The sequence below is a fragment of the Scyliorhinus canicula genome, chromosome 13 (assembly GCF_902713615.1).
Source record: "Scyliorhinus canicula chromosome 13, sScyCan1.1, whole genome shotgun sequence".
NCBI classification, from domain to species: Eukaryota; Metazoa; Chordata; class Chondrichthyes; order Carcharhiniformes; family Scyliorhinidae; genus Scyliorhinus; species Scyliorhinus canicula.
Genome location: NC_052158.1, coordinates 158,569,442 through 158,589,529, shown reverse-complemented (window position 1 = coordinate 158,589,529; position 20,088 = coordinate 158,569,442). Strand labels below are relative to the sequence as shown.

At 44.3% G+C, this 20,088-nt stretch overlaps 1 protein-coding gene across 1 annotated transcript in view; it reads left to right on the top strand.

Annotated features, from left to right (window-relative positions):
* Positions 1-20,088, top strand: part of LOC119975672 (deleted in malignant brain tumors 1 protein-like) — a 238,242-nt gene that overhangs the window by 187,576 nt on the left and 30,578 nt on the right. Inside the window, 5 exon segments of the mRNA XM_038815454.1 lie at positions 184-253; positions 1,703-1,848; positions 8,648-8,965; positions 15,972-16,286; positions 17,473-17,795. Of these exon segments, the coding sequence (XP_038671382.1) occupies positions 184-253; positions 1,703-1,848; positions 8,648-8,965; positions 15,972-16,286; positions 17,473-17,795 (1,172 nt within the window).

Below are 20,088 nucleotides of genomic sequence, written 5' to 3'. Positions count from 1 at the left end.
AGTATTTTCGAGAAAGGGGATTCAGCACAAACACATGGGGTTTTAATCAAATCTTAAAAGGGCAGCACATTGAAAAATGCAAAACATTCATGCACAATATAAGTTTAATGCTCTGTGTAATCAATGTAATCTTAGTGTGAAGTTTAAATATGGTTTGTAATGTTTCCACGATTATTATTTCAGTTCAGTGTTGGACTATTTGCATAATGAGTGTTTCTCGCATTAAATGTTCAACAGAATTGAGAAATGTGAGGTTGGTGGGCCCACATGCACCATGTTTTGGGAAACTGGAGGTTTATTATCGCGGTCAGTGGAACTCCATCTGTAGTAGCCTTTGGAATTTAGCAGCTTCGGAAATAGTCTGCAAGCAAATTGGCTGCGTTTCTTGGCACACAACTTTGATAACACCGATCTCAGAAGAAACAAGATCTGTGTTGCCGGATAAGGTTCAGTGCAATGGAACGGAATCGTCATTGTCGGAATGTCAATTTAAACCTTCGGGCCAACAGAACTGCGAAACTGGGACAATTGGAACCATCATCTGTAAAGGTATTTGTTCCCATAATTAGTATTGAATACTTTGGTTAACAGTATTTATTGATGTGCATGGAGATAATGTTGCCAAAAGAGCGAAATGGACCAACTTCATTGCACAGTGACGACTGGTGCTAATTGCCGTATATTTGTGCCAATCTGACCATGGCCACCCCCACCCACGCTATTTAATACCAATCACGCACTTACATGGTTTGCGACTGGGCCCAAGTCGTCTCCGGACACGTCAGCACGGTAGCTGCGGGTCAGTACGGTAGCACAGTGGTTAGCACTATGGCTTCAAAGCGCCAGGGTCCCAGGTTCGATTCCCAGCTTGGGTCACTGTCTGTGCGGAGTCTGCACGTTCTCCCCTCATCTGCGTGGGTTTCCTCTGGATGGTCTGGTTTCCTCCCACAAGTCCCTAAAGACGTGCTGTTAGGTAACTTGGACATTCTGAATTATCTCTCCGTGTACCTGAACAGGCGCCGGAGTGTGGCGGCTAAGGAATTTTCACAGTAACTTAATTGCAGTGTTAATGTAAGCCTACATGTGACAATAAAGATTATTATTATTATGTCCCACCGCAGAGAGATGCCGTTCAATAAGATAAGGCAGATCTCCAGTTTTGCAAAAAGTGCCTCAAGGCACATCACAGGGCAAAATGAAGAGGAATTGAGAGGTTAGGACATATGACCAAAAGTGTGCTCAAAAAAGTGATTTTTAAAAATTGTCTTGACAGAGGAAACAAGCCTAGAAGCGGAGGGGTGAAAGGAGGAAAGTTAAGAGCCCACTCGGAATCTGAAGGCCACCGGTTGTAACAGTGAACTGATTTAATAATAATAATAATCATTCTTGTCACAAGTAGGCTGACATTAGCACTGCAATGACGTTACTGTGAAAAGCCCACATTCGCCACATTCCGGCGTCTGTTGGGGTACACAGCAGAAGAATTCAGAATGTCGGATTCACCTCACGGCAAGTCTTTTGGGACTTGTCAGAGGAAACCAGAGCAGCCGGAGGAAACTCACGCAGACACAAGTCGCAAGTGCAGACTCCAGTTAGACAGTGACCCAGGCGGCTTTCGAACCTGGGATCTTGGAGCTGTGACACAACAGTGAAGCCACGATGATTCCATGCTGTCCAAATTTCAGTAACTTCAATTATTCAGGATTAGATGTGAACGTATACCTGTGAAGATTGTGGGACTTGAGGAGATTACAGAGCGACGGAAAGTTTTAGGCATGGAGGAAGTTGGAAGCAAGAATCAGATTTTTGAGGTTAAGTCATTGCTTGCCTGCAAGCGAATGGAAACCGGTGAGCACATGGGTGGTGTGTGAGTTGGACGTGGTTAAGGATGAATTTTCTACATAAGAGATTTGTTGACTTGAAGCTTAAGAGGGTAATTAGTGGGAGTCCACTCAGGAATGAATTGGCCTAGTCAAGGCCAGAGGTCTGTATCAATGTTTTGACAATCATTGAACTGAGACCGAGACAAATTCCGAACGAATTAGGCAGTAGAAATAGATAAGCTGCAAAAGACAAGGTTAGAGCATTCACAAGCATGTTCAACGTTAATTTTAGTGTGAAGAATTCATCTTGGCCTCCTCCAAGGAGCCCCGTAACACAGATGCTAGTTTTCAGCCAATTTGATTCAGTTCACATTATAGCATGAGACAGCTGAAGGCGCTAGATACTGCAAAGGCTATGGGCCTTTACAACATTCCGACAATATTATTCAAGACCTGTGCACCGAAAAAGCTGCAGCCAGATCCAATCTGTTCCAATGTTAGCCACAGCATAGGCACCGAACTGGCAATTTGTAAAATTGCCTATGCATGTGAAAAGCATATTAATCAGTACAAATCCATGCCAAGCAATGTCGGACAGCCTATCCATTATTAGACAATGCCGTGGAATCTGTTACTAAGATTGCTACATCTTCAGGCGGCTCTTATTCAGCAGCAAACTGCTCACCGATGTGCAATTTGGATTTTAGCATGGCTGCTCAGCTCCTGACCTAATTGCAAACTTGATCTAAATACTGAAAGTGGAGCAGAAGAAAAGAGGTCAAGTATGAGAGACTGCCCATTATAGCTAGGCAGGATTCACTGCATGCATCACCAAAAGTCCCAAGCAAAACTGGAGCACTTGGGAATCCAGGGATAACTTTCCAATGATTAGACTCATACCCAACTGATTCGAAGATGATGGCAATTGTTGGAGTTCATTCATGTCAGTCCTGTGACATCGATGCTGGAGTTCATCATGGTCAATCCATTAGACGCCATGTTCAGCTGCGGTACAACAAGGGTGATCGAGGAGGGATGAGCGGTAATTTTCAGGTTTCAGTATGTTGGGGAACAGGCAGTCGTTTCTATGGCTGTAGACGTGAGTAGGGATTGAAAAGTCACCTCCTTCATTCCAGGGTGAAGGATGTCAATTCTGCATAACGCTTTTTGAGAGAATATTAACAGTAGGAAGTCTTGGTCCAAATTGGTGCCAATGGCAGAGATAGGGAAGGGGGTCAAGACTTGATGACAAACTTAGGGACCTAGGATGGCGATTGAAAAAAGGCGGGTCTAAAGTAGTAATCACAGGATTGAAGCGGTATTGGGAAACATTCAGGAGAATGTGGGACCTGAAGAAGGAGGGTGTTCTACACCAGAACAGGATTTGGACAAATATCCTCACAGGGTGGTTTTCTGGTCTTGTTATGGGGAGGGGAGGGTGAGGAGGTTAAATTATATTGACAGGAGCATTGGAACCTGAGGCCTACTTCAGACCAGAGAACAGGTGATGGCGAATTAGTGAGTATCTCTGAAATGTCCCTATGTTCTGTAGACTGGATGTACCGGTGGTGGATGCGGACAAGAAACAAGGGTTGGAAGAACTGCTAGAGCTGGGCAAAAGCGTGAAATGTATCAGTTCCACACAGTCAGGAAAAGCGCTGGGTCCGAGCGGTTCCTGGTAGATATTTACCAGAAAATTTTGACAGCACTGGCCCTGCACTTGTGGGTGATGGTAAACAACTCATCTTTGAAGGAGGCCCCGCTGTCCACGTTGGCCCAGGTCTCGAAATCATTGATCCCAAAAAGGAAAATGACCCAACAGATGTTAGATCGTTCACACCTGTCTAACTCTTAAAACAATGTTATATATTTTCTGGCGAAAGCTCTGGCAACACACCTGGACATTTTCCTGCGAGAGGTGATAGCAGAAGATAAGACAGGGGTTGTCAAGAGCATGCAGCTAATAGCTAACACCAGCAGCCTGCTAAAAATTAGATGCCTGAAAAACGTAATAATTACTCCATCCGGGGAGAAGACACCAGAGGTGAGCTCCTCCCTGGACGTTAAGAAAGCATTCAACCAAGTGTAACGGTGTTACCTCTTGGTGGTGCACTAAAGGTTTGAGTTTGGAGCAGGGTCCACAACAACACGCCCGCACACACACTACAGGTGCATGGTGGTAGTGGCCACTCAAAAGACCTCGAACCAGTTCAGACTCCACTTCAAGCTTAGTAGTATGTCTGTAGAGCCCCCCATTAAGGGCAGCACGGTAGCCTTGTGGATAGCACAATCGCTTCACAGCTCCAGGGTCCCAGGTTTGATTCCGGCTTGGGTCACTGTCTGTGCAGAGTCTCCCCGTCTGTGCGTGGGTTTCCTCCGGGTGCTCCGGTTTCCTCCCACAGTCCAAAGATGTGCAGGTTAGGTGGATTGGCCATGATAAATTACCCTTAGTGTCCAAAATTGCCCTTAGTGTTGAGTGGGGTGACTGGGTTATGGGGATAGGGTGGAGGTGTTAACTTTGGGTAGGGTGCTCTTTCCAGGAGCCGGTGCAGACTCGATGGGCCGAATGGCCTCCTTCACCACTGTAAATTCTATGAATTCTATGATCTGCAACAACCATAGGTTTACACTGGCTAAGATAGTCACCACGTTTGAGACTTTGAGGGAGGTAAGAAGGGTGCTGAGAGTAAAGGACTTGTATGTGGACGGTAGACTGGCGACTCGGGGGATCTCTCAGAGAAGATCGAGCTCCCGAAAGGGAACAAGCTCAGATACCTGCAGCTGTGCGTCTTCCTCCACAAGGAAACAAAAAGGTTCCTCCATCTACCCGAAAACACACTTTTGGACACAACGGTAGGGCTGGACTGGGTAGGGGAACACAAAGGTGGCGTCATTAATGGACGACCTGAACAGAATTTCCGGACATCACTGGATAATACCAGAAGGAAATGGTAGGGAGGAATGGCTTTGGAGATCAGGGGAGGACTCTTGATGAGGTGCTGCACAGGATCAACTCCATCTCTGCTTGCGCCAGGATAAGCCTGATGCAGTTCAAGGTGGTGCACAGAGTGCATCTTCCTAAAACATGCATGAACGGATTCTTCCTGGATGTGGAGATTAATTGTGAGCAGTGTCAGGGCGGTACAGCCGAAAACAACCACATTCAGAGTGTTCTGGACAGCCTTTTCAGATGGCATGTCCTAGGCTGTGGGGGTTGAGATGGAACTGTGTCCTTGGAAGCAATCATGTGGAGATGCCGGCGCTGGACTGGCGTGAGCACAGTAAGAAGTCTTACAACACCAGGTTAAAGTCCAACATGTTTGTTTCAAACACTAGCTTTCGGAGCACTGCTCCTTCCTCATTGCTCCGAACGCTGGTGTTTGAAACAAACATGGTGGACTTTATTCTGGTGTTGTAAGACTTCTTACAGTCCTTGGAAGGGAAGGGGTCGGATTCCCTATACCTCGCCTCCCTGATTTTCAGGCCGAGACTTCTGCTAGGCTGGATGTCGGCGGCGCCAATTAGGATCTGTTGATAGTCAAGCACATTGCTGTCACATGGAAGCCGGACCACATAAGGACATTGGCACTAATTGACTCATGTTTAGACTTTTCTTCCATATTTTTATTAGATTCAAATTTCAGCATCTGCAGTGTTGAGTTTTGAACCTGGATTCCCAGACCATTACTCTGGGGCTCTCGTTTACTTGTGACAATACCACTACGCTGGCGTATCATCTACGTGCTCCTTTGGGCGTCGGTGCTACTGGTTGATTGCCCGGGACCGCGTTCAGAAGAAAGTTTGCTGCAGAAAACAGAAGTTAGTGGTAGTCTTTTCATTCTGGATTAGCGAGCAGTTTCTGCAGACGAAGGCAGGGCCACGTACTGCCTTACACAGCCTAACCAGATCTAGTTGTGAATGATTAAACGACGTTCTCCATTCGTGTCATCCTGTCGTCAACTAAATAAACTGACGATGACCAGCAGATCGTTAATAACAGAACAAGTGAATTGGAGTTTTCTTGTAAACAAGGGAGTCCGATATGAGAGTGCCCTTGAAGAAATAACTACTCACAGAAATGTTGCAACTAACGAAGAATCATTGGGCAGTTTGATGGGATTTTAAAAATGCAGTTTCAAAATCAATTCGGGAATAGTTTAGTTTACAAGAGCCAATATAAAATGAGATAGAGCTGGGGCAGGGAGGAAATATGTACATGGAAAGTGCGATTAAGGAAGCGATCTTTGACAGCCTTATTTGGGAATTACTAACATTCGCACATTGAACAGTACAGGCCCTTCGGCCCTCAATGTTGTGCCGAGCCATGATCACCCTACTCAAACCCATGTATCCACCCTATACCCGTAACCCAACAACCCCCCCCTTAACCTTACTTTTATTAGGACACTACGGGCAATTTAGCATGGCCAATCCACCTAACCCACACATCTTTGGACTGTGGGAGGAAACCGGAGCACCCGGAGGAAACCCACGCACACAGGGGGAGGACGTGCAGACTCCACACAGACAGTGACCCAGCCGGGAATCGAACCTGGGACCCTGGAGCTGTGAAGCATTTATGCTAACCACCATGCTACCCTGCTGCCCAAATTGTGGGACTAGAAATTTCACATGTGATGGCAAGGCAGCATAATGCGTTCCTGAATATGGGATATAGAGTTTACATTGAGTGAGATATTTAGAAATATAAGAGAATAGTGGGTTCAGAGAAGGGAACGTGATGATTTGAAACGGTGATGTAAAGCACCGAGGTTGATAGGTCAAACAAAAAATGATGGAGAACACATATACACAGGCACTATCTTCACACTGAAAACTGAGCTAACCTTTCAGCTGGATAAGGATTTACCCGAAATAGGTTCCTGGTTGGCAACGATGAGATATCTATTTGTGAAGAGACGTGGGTAGGAATGACGATATCTCAATCAGGGGAATGATATGACACTTTTTATGGTGGTTTAAAGCAAATGTTCTGAATGCACCCCGAGGGACTAGAACTTGCGCCAAACTCAAAGCGGAAAATGCCAAAAAAGTAGGGATGAGACAAAATTGTGTTGTGTTGATAAAAAAATGCTAGATGGTCTTGACAGGTCACGTGGAAGAAGGTATAAGCAGGATTCTGCAAAGGCTATTATGCCCATGCTCTCATCTATAATATGTTCTTGTATGGCTACATAATTGTTCACATACGAAAGAATATTCTCCCGGGTCACGTGCAAATGTGTTCCAATGGCAACGTCCAGCGGATCAATATTGTGAGGAACATTTGGACAGGAGGGAGTTTGACAAGGTTATCCCACAATAGGAAGCAGGGCGGGAGGACCATACGAGAAATTTGAAAGGGACAATTTGAGTTTTCAGGAACGCGCGCGTTACTTCAACACTCGACTGTGTGACATCAGAGAAGGTGGTGGCCTAGTGTTGTTGTCAATGGACTAGTAAACCAGTGACCCAGAGTGATGTTCTGGGGATCCAAGTTTAAATCCCACCACTACAGATGGTTAAATGTGAATTCAATAAAAAGCCTGGAATTCAAAGTCTAATGGTGGCTATGAATCGAACCGTAACAGCCTCCCTGAACAGGCGCCGGAATGTGGCGACTAGGGGCTTTTCACAGTAACTTCATTTGAAGCCTACTCGTGACAATAAGCGATTTTAATTTCATTGTCCTGTGAAGCCAGTGAGCCATCTGGTTCACTCATGTCATTTAGCCAAGTGAATCTGCCGTCCTTACCTGATCTAGCCGACATATAACTGCGGATCCACAGCAATGTAATTGACTCTTAACTGCCCCACAGGGCATTTAGAGATGGGCAATCAATGCAGGCACAGCCTGTGACACTAAAAACCCATGAACGAATGAAAGTAAAGGTTGTTTCACAATAGTTTACTGCAGCCTTGGGTGCCGCTTCGAGGATACATCGCCGGCTGCCAGTGCCAGAGGCACTGTACACCGCTGCAAAGCAGCACTATGTCTCCGAAATGCCACCTTCTGTGATAATTTCGAAATGAATTTCAATCCCAATGAATGTCCACGATTCCTGGGCAAAGCAAAATGTTGATACTAATTCCCTAGGCCTTTGAGCTATCAATCGTGAAATTTACTCTGGTGATAATCGATGTAAGACCACTTTCCTAAAATACTGGAACACAACAATAGCCAACTGGATGCTCCATTGTAATCAGCCTGGCAGTTTATCAAATTTAACGCAATGGCAATTCAGGTTTGTAGTGGTCATGGAATATAGAATCAAGAGTTCAGAAACTCTATCATAGTGTTGGTGTTCGACACTCCAACCTGGGCACAATTTCGTTGGTTTCATATTGTGTACATGTTTGGAAGTGTCACCCATCTGCTCCTGCAGTTCATTTATATTCTAATCATCAAGTTTTACTCCTATGACATGTGCATATTATGTTTCTCTCTGTCTGTTTTGTACCTTGAATTGTATTTATAGTTCGAATACCCTTTCTTATTCCTCTGCACTATGAATATATCAATCGCAAATGTGTTCACCGTGCCTTATTTATTGAAATAACGGCTTACATTGCACTTTATTTTTTTATCTTTAAATCTTGAAAATTACAACAGTATTTACGTAAAATTTGTCATGTAGATAATTTTGAACTGGAGACTTGAGGGCTGAATGTTCAGGCTCAGTGAGGGTCGGAGAAGGAGGCGAACAGGGTGAAAATTATTTTTTCCTTTTCCGAAGCGAGCATTCAGCCCTAAGAGTCCCAAAATGTGTCACAGCCCTAAAGTGAATAATTTTAAAATGCATTTTTTTTTTTCGAAAACGCAGCCGAGGAAAATACGATGCTTGAAGGTGGACGGAGCCCCTGTGCTGGGAGATTTCAAGCCGGTAGCTTTGGCAACTGGGTGGCTGCCTGCAGTCGAATGTGGGGTATGAATGAAGCTCGTGTTGTATGTAAATTCCTGGGCTGCGGCGATGCTGTATCTGCATCAGGAGATTCGCAATTTGGGATTCGCCAGTGGCCCATCCCAAATATTCAAATTCACTGCAACGGCACCGAGGACGACCCGTGGAAGTGTGAAGTAAAAGGGGTGGCTCACAATAACTGTTCCATGGACGAGGAGGCAGCTGGGGTAATTTGCTCAGGTAACTCCCCTTTCTTTAATATTTCAGAAAATTGGGCAATATTACAACACTTCATGGAGGCATAGAGTCATAGAGTTTTACAATAAAGGAAAATGCTCTTTGCCACATAGTGACTGCACCGGACATTAAGCATTTATCTCTTCTAATTCAATTTTCCAGCACTTAGCCCATCGCCTTGTAAGCTATCATGTTTGAAGTATTTATGGAAAATTTTGTAAATGTTCTCAGGGTTCTCACCTTTACCAGCCTTTCAAGCAATGAGGTCCAGGTTCTCAATATCCTCTGGTTGAAATGTTTTTTTTCCCTCAATTCCCATATAAATCTCCTGCTCCTGACCTTAGACCTATACTCCTTTGTTATTGACCCCTTCGTTATCGATGGAAAACGTTTCTTCCTTTATATATTTATATAATTACAAAATTATATAATTTTGTATACCTCAAGCAGGTGCTCCTTCAGTTTTCTCCAATTCAAGGAAAACAACCCCAGCCTAACCAATGTCTCCTCATGCTTGATTCAGAATGTTGGCAATCCAAAAACGGAGATCGCCGTACTAGACTTGGGATTTGGGAGTGAGCCAGGCCAGGTGACTGATGTTTCAGTGGGGGAGCATTTTGGGTTTAGCGAGCATGATTTCATAAGAATTTCAATAGTCTTGGATGAGAAAAGAGTGGCAGGTGATGAGAGTGTTTAATTGGGCGAAGGTCAATTACATCCAAGGGCAGCACGGTAGCATTGTGGATAGCACAATTGCTTCACAGCTCCAGGGACCCAGGTTCAATTCCGGCTTGGGTCACTGTCTGTGCGGAGTCTGCACATCCTCCCCGTGTGTGTGTGGGTTTCCTCCGGGTGCTCCGGTTTCCTCTCACAGTCCAAAGATCTGCAGGTTAGGTGGATTGGCCACGATAAATTGCACTTAGTGTGCAAAATTACCCTTAGTGTTGGGTGGGGTTAATGGGTTATGGGGATAGGGTGGAGGTGTTGACATTGGGTAGGGTGCTCTTTCCAAGAGCTGGTGCAGACTCGATGGGCCGAATGGCCTACTTCTGCACTGTAAATTCTATGATAATCTATGATTCTATGAATTAAACAAGAACTGGAGAATGTGGTGTGGGAGCAGCAATTTGGAGGCAAATCCACATTTGGCACGTGGGAGGCGTTTAAAGGCAAGTTGATTGAAGTCCAGGACAGGCATGTCCACGCACATATGAAGAATAGAAATGGCAGGATTCGGAAACCATGGATGACAAGGGAAGTTTTAAGTTTAGTCAAAGGGAAAAAGGAATCACACGATAGGTCTCGACGTCAACAAATTGACAAAACCCTTGAGCAGTAGAGTGGAAATAGGAAGAAACCTAAACGTGGAATTTGGAGAGCTAAAATGGGCCATATGTGTCGTTAGCAGACCTGGTCAAGGAGAACCCCAAGACTTTTTCGGCATATATTAGGACCAAGAGGGTAGCAAGGAAAAGAATCGGCCCACTCATGGACAAAGGAGGGAAGTTATGCGTTCCACCACAAAAAGAGGGTGAGATTCTTAATTAGTACTTGGTATTGGTATTCCCCAGGCAGAAGGACATGACACATGTTCGGGTGAGGGATAGGTGTGTGAACGATCTTGAGAACGTCAATATATCAAAGGAGGAAGTGTTGGATTTCCGAAATTGCATTAAAGTAGGCAAGTCTCTGCGGCCGCATGGGATCTATCCCAGATCACTGATGGATGTAAATGGGGAACATATGGGTCTTAACAGATATATTCACATCCTCTGACCACAGGAGAGGTTCCAGAGGACTTGGGAACAGCCAGTGTCATTCCGTTGTTTAACACAGGAAGCAGGATAATCCAGCAAATTATAGGCCGGTGAGCCTGGCATCAGTGGTGGGGAAGCTTTTGGAAAATATACTGAGGGACAGGCTATGTGCACAATTGTAGAAAAATGGACCAGTTGGTGGCAGGCAGAATTGTTTTGTGCATGGAAGGTCATCTCTCTCCAAATTCATTGGGTTTGTTGAAGAGCTGACAAAGAAAATTGATGAGGGAAGGGCTGCGGAGGTTGACCGTATGGACGTTATATGAAATGAAATGAAATCGCTTATTGTCACAAGTAGGCTTCAAATGAAGTTACTGTGAAAAGCCCCTTGTCGCCACATTCCGATACCTGTTCGGAAGGTTGGTACGGAAATTGAAACGTGCTGCTGGCCTGCCTTGGTCTGCTTTCAAAGCCAGCGATTTAGCCCAGTGTGCTAAACCAGCTTGAGGCATTCCAAAACATAGAACATAGAGTGCAGAAGGAGGCCATTCGGCCCATTGAGTCTGCACTGACCAACTTAAGCTCTCACTTCCACCCTATCCCAGTAACCCAATAACCCCTCCTAACTTTTTGGTCACTAAGGGCAATTTATCATGGCCAATCGACCTAACCTGCACATCCTTGGACTGTGGGAGGAAACCGGAGCACCCGGAGGAAACCCACACAGACACGGGGAGAATGTGCAGACTCTGCACAGACAGTGACCCAGTGGCCCCTGGAGCTGAGAAGCTACAGTGCTCACCATTTCTGTTACCGTGCTACCCTACATGTGGGACTAAAAGTTCCACATAGCAGACTGGTATAAACACTAAAATCACATGGGATTTGGGGTGGGCTTGCTCGATAGATACAGAACGAGCTTGGAAATAGAAGACAGAGAAGGGTGTTTTTCAGAATGGAGAACTGTAGCTAGTGGTGTTTAGCAGGGATCAGTGCTGGGACCACTGCTGTTTGTCTTTTATATAAATGGTCTGGAGGAAAATTTGGGTGGTCTGATTAGTAAGTTTGCAAATGACACGAAGATGGGCGGAATTGCTGATAGTCACATCATTCCTACAATGTAGGAGTAGGTTGCACACAGTGCTCTTGCTGTGCCCTAACCAGTGTTTTATACATCTTCAGCATAAGTTCCCAATCATATATTGTATGCATTGTCAGTTAAAGGTATGTGTCTTTTATGCGATTTTAACCAGCTGACCTAATTGTCCTGCAGCTTTCAGCCATCGATTGATATATACCCCACGTGCGCTTTGGTCCTCTCTATACCCTCGCTTCTTTCAACGTATTGTGCCTGCTCTTGCCTTTTTGTCCCTCTAAAATCAATCAACGTTTTACGTTTATATTCAATTTTCCCCTACGTTGACCAGCTAGCGAGCCAATCTATATCCTTCTGTCATCTAAAGCATTCATCTTTGCTGTTTACCTCATTGCCTCTGTTGGTGAAATCTGCGATATTGATTATATCCTCCACATTTGCATCATATTATGTATACGACAGAGGGCAAGGGAGCCAACATATATCCCGTAAGTACACCACTGAACAAAGGTTTCCAGTGACCAAAATAACCTTCGATCATTACACTCTACCTCTTGCCAATAAGGCAATTTAGATCCAATTCGCCAAATTGCGCTGATTCCCAATGACTCTTGCCTTCTTAACCAGTCTCCAATGCAGCTCATTATCCACAAGCTTACTGAAGTCCATGCAGATAACATCAACTGCACTACCCTCATTTACGGACATGTCCAATTCTGAGAAAAATTCCATCAAGTTCCTTAGATATGATCTTACCCTGAGAAAGCCATGCTGACTATCCTGGATTAATCCTTGCCTCTTGAAGTGTAGATTTTTTTCTCTCCCTCAGAGTTTGTTCCAATAATTTCCCTACCACTGATGTTAGGCCCATTGTCCAGTGATAACCTGTTTTTTCCTAACTTCTCTTCTTGAATAATCGTCCTCCAGCATTCTGGCACCTCACCTGCAGGAGAATTCATATCAGGTGAATTCACCTGAGGAAGGAGCAGTGCTCCGAAAGCTAGTGTTTGTGACAAACATGTTGGACTTTAACCTGGTGTTGTAAGACTTCTTACCAAGAAAGCACAACAGCGGCTATACATCCTCAGCAAACTAAGGAAATTTGGCATGTCCACATTAACTCTTACCAACTTTTACAGATGCACCACAGAAAACATCCTATCTGACTGCATCCCAGCCTGGTATGGTAACTGCTTGTCATGGACTGCAAGAAACATCAGAGAGTCGTGAACGCAGCCGAGTCCATCACACGAACCTGTCTCCCATCCATTGACCCCATATAGACATCCCGCTGCTTGGGGAAAGCAGGCAGCATAATCAAAGACCCCTCCCACGCGGCTTACTCACTCTTCCAACTTCTTCCATCGGGACAGAGATACAGAAGTCTGAGAACACGCACAAACAGACTCAAAAACAGATTCTTCCCCGCTGTTATCAGACTCCTAAATGACCCTCTTATGGACTGACCTCATTTACATTACACCCCTGTATGCTCCATCATCCAATGTCGGTGCTTATGTAGTTACATTGTGTACCTTGTGTTGCCCTATTATGTATTTTCTTTTATTTCCTTTTCATTTCATGTACTTAATGATCTGTTGAGCTGCTCGCAGAGAAACACTTTTCACTGTACCTCGGTACACGTGACAATAAACAAATCCAATCCAGGATACGTATCATCTGGGCCTGGTGATATATCCACTTTTAAGTCTGCTAAAACCGCTAATACTTCATTCGTCTCTGTGCCAATCTGTTCAATTATATCACAGTCCCCCTCCGTGTTTTCTATACCTACAGTATCCTTCTTCATAGGAACCACAGATGCAAAATCTTCATTTAGTACCTCATCTATGTCTTTCAACTCTGCACACAGATTGCCACTTTGGTCTCGCTTTCGCTGATTACCCCCTTGCCATTAATGTACTTACAAAACACGTTGGTATTTTCCATTATTTTGCCCGCCATTGGTTTTCTTGCCCCCTCTTTGCTCTCCTCAGATATAGTAAGAAGTCTTACAACACCAGGTTAAAGTCCAACAGGTTTGTTTCAAACACGAGCTTTCGGAGCACGGCTCCTTCTTCAGGTGAATGGAAAGGCTTGTTCCAGAAATGTTTATATAGACACAGTCAGAGATGCCCCGGAATGCGAGCACCTGCAGGCAATCAAATCATCAAAGATGCAGAGACTCTGCATCTTTGATGATTTGATTGCCTGCAGGTGCTCGCATTCCGGGGCATCTCTGACTGTGTCTATATAAACATTTCTGGAACAAGCCTTTCCATTCACCTGAAGAAGGAGCCGTGCTCCGAAAGCTCGTGTTTGAAACAAACCTGTTGGACTTTAACCTGGTGTTGTAAGACTTCTTACTGTGCTCACCCCAGTCCAACGCCGGCATCTCCACATCATGGCTCCTCAGATATGTTTGAGAACTGCCTGCATGTTGGGAATCCACTGTTTTAAGCCCCTTTGCGTCTGCCAGCCTTCCTTCTTTCATTATCCAATCCTGTATATCGTTTGATATGTACGAAGCTCAGTGCCTTTTGACCCCACCCTTCATGATTGCTGGGACATGTTGTCACTCTCTCCATTTATTTTTGAATGGGTTCATACCATTCAACCGGACAATTTCGTCAAGGGATGAACATTTTAAACTGGTGCAAGTTATTGAACTCAATTTGACAGCACAAGGTTCGAAAGCAAAACGAAAATGAATTGCTAACATTTCCTAAATGTATATACCATGTTTTTTCTGCTTTACGCATCACTTCTTGAAGTTGCTGCTGTGTAATCGACAGCACACATGAAAGAAACAACCTTTCTCTGGTTGGCAATAAGGCTGAGTGAATGTTGCCACTGCTGTGACGCCTGCGATGGCCCAGACTAATGGAGTTAACTCTCTTGCCATTTGCAGCTGGATTATTTCTGCAGTAAAATGCAATAAATCCACGATAGTTGAAAAAGTAAAATGCAACATAACAACGACAATTTCTCTTTCATGGGATCTAGGCGTTGTTGTTCCTGCATTTTTGTTTTGCCTATCTCTAATTACCCTTGATCTGGGTCGCTTGGTCAAGGAATTCGGAAGACAATTAAATATTCAACTACATTGTCTGGTTCTGGAGTTACATGTAGGCCAGATTGTGTAAAGGTGCAAGATTCCCTTTCCTTACTGAATCAGATTTTGTCTTCAATAATCGATGATAGATGTTATATCACTATTACTGAAACAAGCTTTGTATTCCAGGTGTCTTCACTGAATTCACATCGCCCCAGCTGCAATAGTGTGCTTTGAGCCCATATCCCCAGAGCATGAGTCTCTAAATTATCAGCGAATTGCACAACCAGGACGTCACCGTCTTCCCACTTTGCTCACGTAAACTAAAACCCACGCATTTAAACAATGGGTTGACAGTTCGCTGTGCCCCGAAATGCTGGTTATTGCGTCATTACCAAACGATTCCTACACCCTGAATCGAATCGTTACTAGTTTCTATGCGGGCTGGCTTGCCATTGCATTCTAACCTCAGAGTCAGTTCCGCAGGGCGTGAATTGAACTCACATTGGCGGCCTTATTCTGAACCACAATTTCTCAGAAACTTTTCATACCTTCTGCAGAAGACGCGATTTTGCTAACTGTCGAGAATGGGAAATATCATTTTGTTTTGCGATGTTCAAGCGGAATATGAGACTGCACATCACATTTCCACATTTCTGAATCACGTAAACGACGTTTATAATTTTCAAATATGAGATTGCAGGATAAACTGTAAAGAGAGGATTTAAGATGATAATGAAACCCCTTAATACACATTCAATTATGAAATGATTAGGGCGAAGTGATTTAGCGAATGGCCGGCAAACCTATTTTGGGTCAGAAACGGACATGAAACTGGTGCCATGCACGATAGATTCAAATGGTTTTGGACACAAAATTATATGACTCATAATAACAATGTAGTCCTTAATTCATTATCAGAAATCACAGGATGGAGATTATTAACAGGGTTCATGAAAAGCCTGTTCCGGCACAAACGCGTGCTATGCCATCCATTCTTTGGCCATAGAACTGTCAATTTTATCAAATAATGTTCCCATTTAAACTGTATATTCCAACAAATTACCTTGCAAATGTTTACCATCTGCTAATAATCAACAGGACATAAAGAGCCGAGACTGGTTGGTGGAGCTGACGGCTGCTCTGGAAGGTTAGAGATACTGTATGGAGACACTTGGGGGACAGTGTGTGATTTCAATTGGGATTCAGAGGACGCCCGTGTGGTTTGCGCATCACTGAAATGTGGCAACGTGATATCAGTGCAAGGAGGGGCTCATTTTGGAGAGGGCACTGGACCCATATGGCAGGATTCCTATGAATGTCAAGGTAATGAAGCAATTATCTGGGACTGCCCCATTACACCAAGAAACCGAGACAACTGCACACACAGAAATGATGTCAGTGTCATTTGTTCCGGTAAGTGTTTCATTTCTTCCGACACCTGCATTCACGTGGGAACACAGAAAGCTTAAAGTCCGTGCAAGTGTTCGTATAGATTCGATAGCATTCCATAGAATACGGCCAGCACCCTAGATGGGCCCAGTGCCCAGCAAAGCCGCATAGGTGTGAATCCACCGAAACCGCACATGTTGGGACTGTGGGAGGAAACCGGAACATCCGGAGAAAATGCAGGCAGCCACGGGAAGAACTGCACACATGCAGTTACTCAAAGTCGGAATGTAACCCGTGTCCCTGGCGCTGTGAGATTGTCCCACCTGGCCATCAACACCTTTTCCTCACCTCAATAATTTACAAGGGAAACATCTTTGATGCTCAGTGTCAGACTCAGATTGTAGTTTTCTTGAAATATCAGTGGCTGGATATCACCCTCTGGTTTCATGTTCTGCATTTAAATCAAATTAATTAATTCGTCGTTTTCATAAGGTTAATAGCAATTTAAAATAATGGCTTAAATTATATTCAGCTGCACCGATTGACAACAAATTAATACAGCACCAAAACTTAAATTTCAATAAAATTTGTAATTTCATTAAGGCCATTTGTGTTGTATTAAATTTCGATCTTCCCCGCCAAAACTCTATTAGAGCAATACATTTTCGATATCCCGCCCCAATCCTGATTGCGCCTGGCCAGTGTTGCCCGCACAGGGCTCTTTCCTCTCCACAATTCAGCAGACGATTTGTTTGAAGATCCTTTCATTGTAATTTACGGAACTTCAAGTTCCAGAACCTTCAAGTCTCAAACAAATCGAGGCAGTTTTGGTTGACCACACGCGAGTTAACAAAATTCCCAAGTTTCACTTCAGCAGATCACTTTGACATCATTGACCTCTTTGTGTTTTCAGAATATTGGAGCGCTTTTCCAAATGGAGTTAAATTTTTCCTCTTAGCTCCGAACAAATTCCTAGCAGTTGATCTGCAGGAACATCTCTTTAACTGAGGCGCGGCACTGTAGTGTAAATTGTAGTAGCAATGCCTCAGTGAAAGAAACCCGATATGTTTCACGATAATTTGCTCTTTTTAGTGTTTTCATTGATTGCTTCTTTTTCTCTTTTCAACAATTGGATTCTTGAGCATTAGATAAGTTAAAAAAGGAAATACGTAAATCTGTTGAAAAAAACGTTATTTGTTTCTGCACAAAGGGCAAAATGGCCCGAGATTAGTTGGTGGTAATGACACCTGCTCAGGGAGAGTGGAGATACTGCTGGGTGACACCTGGGGCACAGTCTGCAACACCTACTGGAATTTACAGGATGCAGCCGTTGTCTGCAATCAACTCGGTTGTGGAGCTGCGATATCAACGCCAGGGAGAGAAATCTTTGGAGAGGGAAATGGTTCAATATGGAACGATATCAATGAATGTATCGGCAATGAACTACGTTTGAGCGACTGCCCCATTACATCATGGGGGCACCATCGTTGCACACACAGAAATGATGCTGGGGTCATTTGTTCCGGTAAGAGCGTCATTTTTTGCGAACTGACAAGATTCTCAAAATTCTAACATTATTTATTTGCTTGACGGAATTCTTCAGGAAATGTGATATGTGCTGTTTAAATTTACATTTATTGGGCTAATTTAGATAGAGGATCGTGAGCTCGTCCAGTCACTGGAATCTCCAAGTTATTTACTTACCTTTACTTTATCCTCATTGACAGAGGAAATTGAAACCAATCTCAGGTAACCCTGTGAGGCGCCGGTATTGTACTCTCTGTAGTCCCTAAGTCTGCACTTATACGACTTTGGGTCATAGTTGAGACCACAAAAATATTTTTTAAAGTCATTTTAAGCGATGTAGGCTTCGCTGGCTAGGGCAGTAATTGTTGCCCATCCCTAATTATGCTTGAGAAAGTAATGTTGGGGCAGCACGGTGGCACAGTGGGTTAGCCCTACAGCCTCAAGGCGCCTTGGTCCCAGGTTCGAACCCGGTTCTGGGTCACTGCCTGTGTGGAGTTTGCACATTCTCCCTGTGTTTGTGTGGGTTTCGCCCTCACAACCCAAAAGATGAGCAGGCTAGGTGGATTGGCCAGCTAAATTACACCTTATTTGGAAAAAAATAATTGGGTACTCTAAATTTAAAAAACAAGAGAAAATAATGACGAGCTGCTTTCTTGAACCGCTACTGTCCTTGCAGTATAGGTACATCGACTGTTCCATTAGGGAGGGAGTTACAGGGTTTGACCCAGCCACAGTGAAGGAAAGGCAATATATCTCCAAGTCAGGGTGATCAGTGGCTTGGAAGTGAACTTGCTTAGAGTCATAGAGGGTTAGAGCATGGAAACAGGCCCTTCGGGAAAACATTACAAATAATCTTTATTAGTGTCACAAGTACAAAGAACAAAGAACAATACAGTACAGGAACAGTCCCTTCGGCCCTTGAAGCCTGCACCACCATGGTACCTGCGTAAATCAAAACCATCTGCACCTCCGAAGTCCGTACCCTTCCATTCCCTCCCTATTTGTCTAGATGCCCCTTAAATGCCGCTATCGTACCTGCTGCCACCATTTGCCCAGGCAGCACGTTCAAAATATTTACCACCCTTTGTGTAAGAAACGTGACTCGCATTTCTGTTCTAAACTATGCCCCACGCACTTTAACCCCATGATCCCTAGTACCTGACCCTCCTACCCTAGGAAAGAGTACCTGACTATTCACTCTGTCCATGGCACTCATAAACTTGTAGAGCTCTATCAGGTCGCTTCTGAACCTCCAACATTCCAGTCAGAGCAGACCGGGTTTATCTAACCTCGCCTCATAGCTGATGCCCCCCTCCATACGAGGCAACATTATTGTAAACCGCTTGTGTACCCTCTCTAAAGCATCCACATCCTTCTGGTAGAGTGATGACCACAACTGTACACAATATTCCTAATGAGGCCTAACTAAGGTCCTGTAGTGCGGCATGTGGCACAGTGGTTAGTACTGCTGTCTACGGCGCTGCGGACCCGGGTTCGAATTCCAGCCCTGGGTCAATGTCCATATGGAGTTTGCACATTCTCCCTGTTTCAGCATTGGTTTCACCTCCAAAAAGCCAAAGATGTGCAGGTTATGTGGATTGGCCATGCCAAACTGACCCTTAATTGGCAAAAATAATTGGGTACTATAAATTTATAAAAAATAAACAAGGGTCCTGTACAACTGAAACATGACTTGCCAATTTTATATTACATGCCCTGACCGATAAAGCATGCCGTATGTCTTCTTGGCCACCTTATCCACATGCGCTGCCACTTTCAGTGATCAGTGGACATGCACGACGAGATCACTCTGCCTGTCAAAACTCGCAACAGTTCTACCATTCGCTATGTAATTCCTACATGCATTGGACCTTCCAAAGTGCATTTCTCACACTTGTCTGGATTAAACTCCATCTGCCATGTCTCCGCCCAAGACTCCAACCAACTTATCTCTTGCTATATACTCTGACAATCCTATTCACTATCCGCATCTGCACCAATTTTGTGTCGTCTCTGAACTTACTATTCAGGCAAGCTATATTTTCTTCCAAATCATTTAGATACACTACGGATAACAAAGGTCACAGACCTGATGCTTGTGGAATGCAGCTATGCACAGCCTTCCATTCAGAAAAGCACCCTTCTCCTGTAGCCCTCTGTCCTCTGTGCCCCAGCCAATTTTGCATCCAACTCGCCAGCTCTCCTCTCATCCCATCTGACTTCACCTTTTGTACCATTCTACCATAAGGAACCTTGTTAAAGGTTTTACGGAAGTCCATGTAAACAACATCTACTGCCT